The sequence below is a fragment of the Montipora foliosa genome, chromosome 8 (assembly GCF_036669935.1).
Source record: "Montipora foliosa isolate CH-2021 chromosome 8, ASM3666993v2, whole genome shotgun sequence".
Classification (NCBI taxonomy): domain Eukaryota; kingdom Metazoa; phylum Cnidaria; class Anthozoa; order Scleractinia; family Acroporidae; genus Montipora; species Montipora foliosa.
In genome coordinates, this window is record NC_090876.1 from 42,703,091 (window position 1) to 42,713,090 (window position 10,000).

Consider the following 10,000-nt stretch of genomic DNA (forward strand, 5'->3'; position numbering starts at 1 on the left):
GCCCTGGAGCACTAATTGGGGACACTGTAAACTGAAATTAACAAATCAACAGAAATCAAATGAAACATTGGTTTTTGAGGAGAAGGGAAAACTGGAGTACCCGGAGAAAAACCTCTCGGTGCAGAGTACCCTTTAAAAATTACTTAGAAAACAAAATGATTGTTTGGAGACTCAATAAAGACTAGACGATTTGACTTGTCAAATGTCAATGGGTCAATGAGTCAATGGGTTAATCACTGATGTCCCATTAACCCTTTCACCCTTAACTGGCCATACTTAGTATTTCATTCTGTCTAAACACCAGACGATTTGACTCGTCAATGGGGAACCCCCAGGAGTCAATGGGTTAAACCTATAGCTACACGGATCAGAGGAAAGTCGAAACAGACGTTGAAGTCACCAAGGATCGAACTGGGGACTTCTTGCTCCAAAAGCCATGCACTAATCAACTGAGCTATGCCTGCTCCTATGAGTTTGTTTTTTTGTATCAAACTTTGGGCATACATCTTATTGGACCCGTGCATTTCTGGATTTGAGTCATGTAGATGTAACAGACATTGCCTCAGTTGGTACAAACCTCCATGGCCTTGCTTTTGAAAGGGAGGAAGAATTAACATTTGACTGCAAAAGCAGAACCAGAAAAAAAAAATTAACTTAAAAAACCAAAAATGTTGTACTTTGTAAAAAAAAAATTTGTTCAACTAACATGCTATTTAGTAGGCAAAGAAATTGAAGACAGCACTGGTAGTTGATTCAAGAGTCAATTTGTTTTTTCCCGAGAAGGGAAAAAGTGTAAGCTTCAGTTACATGTAATTTGTCAAGGTAGTAACGATGGGTGATGGATGAAGTCAACTTGACACAATTCTTTCTGCCCCCACTGTTTCATCATTTCATTGATACAGATGGCTGTCCTTAATCCACACTTTAGACAGGAAAGTTAATTTCATATTTATGATGGCATGTTGTTATGTAAGACTCTTTACATTCTGATGGGCTTGATAGGAAGTTATCCACCAAATACAATAATATTAAGACTTATCCAGGCTTTGAACTCATAACGGGCCAGCCACACAAGACAACCAACAAACCCGCACAACTACGATTACAACAAATTATAACCCACCCATTAATTTCCGGGCAATTTTATTGGCTAATTTACGTCATATGGAGCAAACTTACAGGGCAGATATCACGCAATATCCCCTGTTTGCATGAATATTTGCCCTGCGAAATGCTGTAGTGATCATTTCCATTGAAAAGAAACAAAGCTGGCGGAAAAAAGGCAACAGAAAAGTTTTTATTTTACATGGAAGAAAAACAAACTTGTTTTCTGGAGTTTAGGGATAGTGACATTAAAAAGCTGGTCGCAAATGTTGTTCCCGAAAGCACAAGAAAGTCAACAAACCACGCTGTCACTGTCATTGAAGATGATGAAAGTTGTGAGCAGACTTTAGAGATTAAACAAAATATGAAGTGTCACCATCACATTCAACACAGGCTTTTTACGAGCAGTATTTTTGTGGGATATGAAAATTAATGGAAGGGTTATAAAATAAATAAACCTTTTTTTGGCTTGCTGGTATGTTCGCTGATAATGTCCTTGGCTGAGAGATTGTCCTCAAAAGTCCAATATTCATTTTTCGGACAATCTCTCAGCTGCAACATTATAAGCCGAGGTATCAGCCACCAGAAGGGGTTTATTTACTAAACAGCCCTAAGAACAAACACAATTTTCACTGCCTTAATGGTACCCCTAAAGAATCTGAATGCAAGACCAGTGTACAATAGAGTGTCGAAAGTAATTAGGGAATTGCTTTGGTTTTGCATTTACTTCACTCAGTGATTGGTTCAAAGTTCTCACACCATTTTTTTTTAACCAATCAGAAGTGAAACCAAAACCAATCATGGCTTGCGCATGCCCATTTTCCCATGCGTTGTGTCGGCTACGTGTAATTACTTCCAATTTTGATTGGTTTACTGGATTGTCTCTGTCCTTTTTGATTGGCCAAAGTAATTACTTTGGTTTTGGTTTTACAACACTTGATTGAAACTTGCTCTAGACAATAATTAATAGCATTGATGCTGGATCAGATTTGCCACCAACCTGATACGAGGTCGAATCATGTCTGGGTAGGCATAATACTGATAAACTGTCATGTAACCCACTATGCTGTAATGTGTGTTGCCAGCCTCTTTTCTTTTTTCAAATCTGCATTGATGAAAGTAAAATGGTGTTGATAAAATCATCACTTTTATAAATGAACTCAGTCCTTGTGGACAATTTTTTATGTAACTGACCATTATTGGCAAGGTTTTGTCCTTACAATGGGTTGACAGCATGTTGGTCAAAAGATGAAAAAAATAATGGTACATGCCAGCTTTACAACAGAGGGTTGTTTAAAGGCCAGTCAAATTAACCCATTGTGTACAGTGAGTTCTATACTGCCACTTTCTTATATCAAATGAAATACATTAATAAAAGCACCTCAACCACTTCTTTTGCAACAATCACATTGTCTGCTTTTGTCTCTAACATTCCTGCATTTTGTGGGGAATATTACCCACCTACAGTAAAGCTACAACCGAGCAAGAAGGGGAATGGGTTATGTTACTAACAACTTTGCTTTATGGTTTTCAAACGACCACCCTGATGTAAATAAGTGTGACAACAACCTTGTATTGCTTGATGATTAAAGGTACTGCACATGGCCTGTCCAACTGTCAACCCTTTGTCTTCAAAGCCTTCAAAACCACAAGTTTGAAAGAAAAAGTCCTTGAAGGACTTAAATATATTTTGTGGTAACTCAATGTTCAGTTGAGGAAACAGGCACTTTAAGAATGCCTGGTAGAAAAACCTTAATGAAATCACCACCTGTCGGAAGCTGATAATCAGCTGACAGTTGTTATTAAATTTCATTCTCAACTTTGTTCCTCAAGAGTTTGCAGGAAGTTGGTTTGTTACTGTACTGTCAGATGTACTTACAAAAGGAAGAATCGCCACCTCTCATCATCAGGGTCTATATTTAAGCAAATAAATAAATAAATAAATAAATAAATAAACAAATAAACAAATACCTCTTACTAACTAAAGTAGTGGTTTTATTATTATCATGTTACTGTCTGCAGGTGTTTTGCTTTTGCCAGTGTAGGCAAGAGGAAAGAAGCTGGGGATAAAGTTTTGTCTGCCACTGCAAGGCCAGTGACTGGGGCTATGCTTAGTGCCAGCAAGTCAGTGGCATACTGGCCGTGCATAGAGCACAGCTGGACTGAGTGGCTCAGCGTACACCTCTGCCAAGCTCCTAGAAGGCTGCGCCAGCAAGGGGAAGTGGATGTGCCACCGTTTCTCACCCAAGATAGCTAAGGGAAACTCCGGCATCGCTTCAGTGTGGGACCGAAGGGTACGTTGACACCATCAACACTTATCACTGAACAAGAGATGTTACATGTTACATGTAACACAGGTGAATGAAAATGAACAGATTAATTTTTTGATATTGACTCACAGACACTCGGAAATCTGAGTGCTCCTAAGCAGGAGTTGAACCTACTACCTTCTGCTTGTTACAACAGATTCTCGTCACTGACCTGTAGGAGACTCATAGGAGCCAGGCCATTAATTAAACTAGTACATGTACCGGTAGGTCCATGTGGCAATAATATTGTCCTAGTAGGGCAACCCAACAAAGTCTTACTGTAAAAAAGCTTTTCTGTTTCAGTTTATTATTTTCAAGTTACTAATCATGTTTGCCTTAACAATCATGAGTGTGATAAGTTACTATTCTGGACACTTATACCAGTGGAACTCTTTCGCGACATCTGGACGATAGCTCTTTAGCTTTTTAGTTTGCAATCATAGTTGTGTTATTAACAAATTCAGTTTGGTTACCTTTGGTAACTTAGAGTACACGCAGGAACCGATGTGTAAGTACAACCTTTGTTGTTATTTTTACCTTTTAGTCTACAAAAGATCAGTTTTTGGTTTACCTTTCTCCGATTTGAGAGCTGTTCAAGAATAGCATGTGACAAAGCCCTGCCTGTTTTGTTACATCAGTTGTTCTTGTAGATATAGTTAATTAAACACTTCGGTATCCCTAAATTTGTCAGTGTTATTTTAGGTTTGTTGAATAATTAATTTTGGGAAACCTACAGTTTTATCTGGGAGCATATTAGTCCCCATTTTTATGTCAGGTGCTCACATCGGCACTCCTACGAGCATTGAGTTCCTTAAATTGTTTAGTTCGATAATCGTGTATTTTCCTTAATTGCTTTTGTCCCATTAAATCTTAGTAGAGTTTTATATAAGCTAAATAGGTTTGCAACTATGATTGGAATGTATGCATGCTATTTATTGGTTGAGTTGTGATTTTCTTATTTTCATAGTCCACTGCATCTTTTAGTAATTAGTTTATTCGCATTGTATTTCAGTTTATTAAATTATCGTAAATTCAATTATCACAGCTGGTTTCCGTGATAGCTACCTTAAATCGATTAGTAAATCAATTCCTGCATGCAAAGTTCTTGCCGCAAGGGTTGTTTGGCATGTGACAGTTTGGCCCTTCAACAGTTGCTGTGAGCCCGCTGCTACACTCACGACTTACACATAGATTGTATCTCTCGAATGGAATTTTTAAACGTTTTTGGTGAAAGGTAAATGACTCATACCAATGTACGAGGAGGCATCAATGAACCACAACAAAAATGTTTGCAGTTTTTCATGATAATCCTTCAACCTTGGAGTAGTAACATCAGCCTATAAATTAAACAAGACTAAAGCATCACCATAACAGACCTACAGTATATACAAACTTAACAGATTTTATTTTCATCTGGATAGCACAGAGTGAGGTCAAACAATCTTTGTAAAAAAAAAAAATCAATAACTGGGCAAAGAGGACACATTGTTTTTTCTTTTTATCAAGGGCTGCAGACTGGGGATTTCCCACACCCAAATATTGTATCTGCTTTCCTTACACCACCTACCGAGTAGGTTTTAATGAAGTCTTTCCAACTGTGAAAAATTGTACATGTAGATTAATCAGATAGCCCGATAATTTACCTTGTATATTTCATATTCAACATCATTGCCTTTGTATGAATGAAGCAACTCTCCCATTGGCATGAATTTGTCTTCTTCTGGAAGTTTTGCAATAAACTCATCTAATGTTGTCGTGCAGCCTACAGAGATAATTATTAAAAAGAGAGTGGTAGAACATAATTTTAGTTAAAGAACTAGAAGATATTTCACTCAGTTTCTCTCAGTGTAGAGTTTGTCAGTAGCTCCTGACCTGAGTATCTTACCCTCCCCATCCCCACTGAAAAAAAAAACAGTATTAAAAAAAATGCTACGACAACCCTAAGGAAAAAAAAAACTGAATAAGTATCAATAATTGTTTTATTATTCTTACCAGCAGGATATTTCTCCGCAATGACACTCAAAACAGGATCAGGCTGCAATAATTAGCATGTGTAAGATTAAAACAGATTAGACCAGCACCTCCCACACAGTTAAATTTAATGTACTGGAGTGCTTTCACTCATGTGACCAGCAGCCATATTGGATTACTGAAAGAAAAGGAAGTACTTGCATCAAAATAGAGTTCAATTCCCACAGGATTAGTCTGGTAAACCATCATGGCTCCCATTTCTTTGTTTGGGAACACCAACATGGCCACCGAGATGTCATGTGAAAACGCTCCAAAGGGCTCCTAATATTAAATTTGAGCTGTGTATTTAACAAACAGATTCCATGTCCCGTTGTGGCTGTTGTGTAAAATATCACAGATGACGTCAAAATTTTGTAAGAACAAAAAAAGTGGCACACAAGGAGATAGCCAAATGTGTCACCATTGTTCTTACGACATTATGACGTCCCCTATGACTGACCATTACTGAAAAGATGAACAGCAACAAGGAATCTATAATTTTCTTTTATATAATGCGTTGTTCTCGATGTTGTTAATCTGCTATTCTTGATCGGATTGCGTTACTGTTGACTGGCTTGATGGCAGTGTTTACAAAGAACTCCTCCCTTCAGTACCGTAGAGTCTTGCTTCAAAAAAAAAAAAAAAAAACAGTCATGTCGACATACGTAGACCTGAATCCAACAGTCAGCAAAAACGCCCGCTGGATAAACAGTTTCAGATAACTTATGGCAGCTACTCAATATGCACTGAAACAGTGGTGTTTCACCAAGACGGAGACAGTAACAACCTTTCAAAACTGGCTTCAGAACATTGTATACACTCTGTCTTCAGATGCACAATTTGCCCCACTCCTCATCGATAGAGTGACATGGTTAATCAGCCATTCTTGCTCGGATTGTTCCTGTTGTGACTACTCTGTCGACTGTCACACCATATATGAGATTTGTGAGCTGACGCTTCCAGCATTAGCCTCTTGCTCTGACAACAGGCAGACACTCTAAATGTCAGCTTATATAAATCCTTCTTATGGTGGCTAGTTTGGCTACTGTGTTGCACTCCTCACTGACAGAGAGTGCCACAGTTTCTTAAGAAACTAACACTATTCTTAATCAAATGTCATAGCGTGGATCATGGGCAACAGTAAAAACTGGGATTACACGGTACCAGTTAAGATTCCCAAGCCTAGAGTTTGCAGTCTGTATACCACTGAAAAGTGCAAGTGTACAATAAATAGTATTGTCCTACCTGTACTCCATCTATAACATTCTTGTTCACTTCCCCATCATGTTTCATACCCATGTAGGTCAACAGACTACCACTATGGTAATACAACTGATGAAAATCAAAAATCCATTGTTACAACTACATTCCCAGAAATAATAATTTTTCCTGCTTAGTGCGACACAAACCCTTTCTAATCACCATTTCCATCCATCATTACAGTCAAGCTACATCACGCATGACCAGTAGTATTGAAATTAATTGAACTGAGTATTCAAATTGGCGTGCCAGTTTTGAACTTTGCTCTGGAGATTCTCAATTTCCTGTGGATATTTCCTTGATATATTGCAAAAAGTTAGCTACGAACTTTCATTTTAATAAAAAACCAACAATTGTTCTGTTATTGTACATTTTACGTATCAACTTTGGAAATTTTTTTCCAAGATTCCATTCACATCTCAGAAGCTCCAAGGAAGAATTCACATGTTCATTTCAGTCTTGCAAATACTGGTCACGAGTGACACAGGTAAGGTAAATCCGCTACGAGCCTAGAAGGCCCACCAGGCATGTGGCATGAAGCGACTAGGGGTATTTCTACTCTCCCCTGGATGAAATGCTAGTCCATCGCAGGGTTACCCCCAGCATTTTTGCCGGCACACATTTATACACCTGGGTGGAGAGAGGCACCATGAGAGTGCAAGAACACAACACAATGTCCCCGGCCAGGACCCGAACCACTCGATCCGGAGTCGAGCACACTGACCATGAGGCCACAGCTCGACTGTAATTGACAATCATTATTCCAGGATTGCACGTTGGGTGTGAGATGGTAAATAGCCAATGAGGTTTGTAGTGCTGAGTTGGCTATGATGAGACTCATATCCAACAAGTGCAAAATTATTATGGTTATAATAACATCCTTAAAATAATTTATTATGGGAATAAACATATTCTAAAAGCAATGATTTTAAAGGAGATTTTTCCTGAAAATGACCACATTGGCAAATGAAATCAAAAGGAACTTAAAAACAATGCACCCTGGACGTTTTTCCCTCTGATTTGTGGTTAACTTTTGAGAAATTCTTCCATTCAAAAAACTGTATGCTCTGTCTGTTAATTACAAAAAAACCTATACACTAAAATAAGAGACCTTGCAGTAGAAGCTGTGCACTATCAAACAGTTTTCAAACTATCGGTTAGGTTTTCATTTCATGCTACTAGTAGGATGTTTTTCCAGATCAACAAAACATGTGAATTTACTTCTGTGAAAATCAAAATAATAGATTCTCAAAAATTATCTACCAATAATAATAATTATTATATTACTATTGCCAGCAACTGAAGGAATATTTTGCTGTTGAACCATCGTGTCCAACTATAATTAAATGAGGTTAAACTAAGTTTAACCAAGTAAACAACTAGGAGCGACTGCAGCCAGTTGGTCAGTGGTTTTAGTATACTTGCGCATGCGTGGAATAGCTCGTGCTTTGGGCTGTATTGCTTATTTATCAGTGTGGCGAGAAGTAAGAGCATTGTGTGTGGAGCGTTTAGCGGTTTTTGTTCCCTCCCTCTCCCACCCTCTGCTTTCCACTGTGTATCAGTGTGACGGTTGCCTGTCCTTTTCGGGGCGTGGGCGCTCATGGCTGGGTTGTCAGGTTTTGCCAGCCATCGGTGGAGTCTCCATCTTGGAGCTGGCTGCCAATGGTGGAAGCTCCAGGATGTTTCGGGCACCCAACCTCCAAAGAGCGACGATGTTGTTTAAATGGATCAGACAATCTCAAATTTTGGTCAGGCAATGCTCAATAAGGAAACAAAATATCCTTGTCGTATACTTCAAAATGACATGTAATTAAGATGCATACATCTACCTGCACTTCCAAGTTGCTGTACCCAAAGATGGTTTCACTGGAAAATATTTCAAGAAATGGAGAGCAAAAAGTGAATGAACTGCACATCCCAACTCTTGAAACAGTAGTCTGCAAAATCTCAAAGAAATACTGCAAAGGAGGAAATTTGCTTTGCAATATAATAATATAAGGCTTCCTTGTATAATAATTCTTTTCACATGTTTTTGTGGAAATTGGCTCAATTTATGAACTGCTCATACAGAGGATTTGTTTTACAGTTTGGTAAATCAAAGATCCCATGACAGTATCCAAAACGTCCCAAAATAAACTAAGCCTTGGCCTAAATTATAGTTTAAAAACGTTTGGAAAAGGAGGTGAATAGTGGAGGTTATTTAATGACCTACAGCACGGTAAATATCCAAACAACATAACTAAAGGACCAAACAATCATATACCAAAACAATACTACAGTTGTATTATTGCAGGAAATTGGTTTCTCCAGTTTCTCCTTCACTCTTCATGAGGTGAATAGCATAATCTAATAAAATTATTGCCTCGGAGTTAACCAATTGATACACGCGAAAAGAAATATTAATTAAATATCTTACAAATCATAGGTTTGCCATCTCCCCCACCACATGTACACCTTATATGAACCCATAAAATATAAACTCACTCACTTATCTCCAAAGAACTGATGAGAAAATGTGGGGTGAAACTCTTTTCCTTTGTCAAACACATCGTTCTGACACTGAACTAAAATGAGAAAAAACAATGATGCTTGACGGGACCCTTTTGGTACGAATCAGAAAACACGACTCACACATCAATTGACAACTTAAGAATTGACGTATCTATTGATAACTTGTTATTAATATAAGTCTAGACCACAACTGGTATCTGTCACAAGAGGGTGGATCTTGTAAGTTTCTCTTATCTTCCAAGTCAATTTAGGGTCTATAGATTACCAGCAATATTTCAAATAAAATATACCACAATGTCATTTGGACAATCACTAGTCAATTGATGGTTGCCACAGATTTCCTGTATCATAGATATAGGCTCTAAGTTAGGTCGAACTACCATTGTAACATGTAACATACATGTATATGGCTTAATGAAAGCTGCTTGTACACTGTAGTTCAGCTATTTAGCTCTTCTAGTCTACTATTTTTTTAAACCTGCAAATCCACTTTTATAGTATGGCCACCAATAGTGATTCCATCCATGCCATGGATATCAAGTCCAAGAGATTGATGCTCTGGGTGCAAAACACCCATTGATGAACATCATTGGGCCATCCCTTCAGAATTGTATGAAGGTTTCAAGAAGTGCTCCCTAAAGAGAGAGGCTAAATGCATATCCCCCCAAAAAGAGGAAGATATACTGGCAGCACTCGTGCAGAACTTAAGGCTCTGGAACTAGAGGAGCAAGCTCTTTTGAGGAAACAGACTGAGGAAAGACTTTGCGCTCATATTGCACAAAAAAAGACATACCATTGATCCATTG

General features: G+C 38.2%; 1 protein-coding gene across 1 annotated transcript in view; it reads right to left on the reverse strand.

Annotated features, from left to right (window-relative positions):
- Window positions 1-10,000, reverse strand: part of LOC137968990 (histone acetyltransferase type B catalytic subunit-like) — a 23,036-nt gene that overhangs the window by 11,732 nt on the left and 1,304 nt on the right. The window contains exons 3-11 of the mRNA XM_068815498.1: window positions 9,172-9,247; window positions 8,513-8,549; window positions 6,669-6,755; window positions 5,406-5,448; window positions 5,057-5,175; window positions 4,663-4,750; window positions 2,984-3,017; window positions 2,105-2,209; window positions 578-621 (exon numbers count right to left, since the gene is read on the reverse strand). Of these exons, the coding sequence (XP_068671599.1) occupies window positions 578-621; window positions 2,105-2,209; window positions 2,984-3,017; window positions 4,663-4,750; window positions 5,057-5,175; window positions 5,406-5,448; window positions 6,669-6,755; window positions 8,513-8,549; window positions 9,172-9,247 (633 nt within the window). The remainder of the gene's footprint in view (window positions 1-577; window positions 622-2,104; window positions 2,210-2,983; window positions 3,018-4,662; window positions 4,751-5,056; window positions 5,176-5,405; window positions 5,449-6,668; window positions 6,756-8,512; window positions 8,550-9,171; window positions 9,248-10,000) is intronic.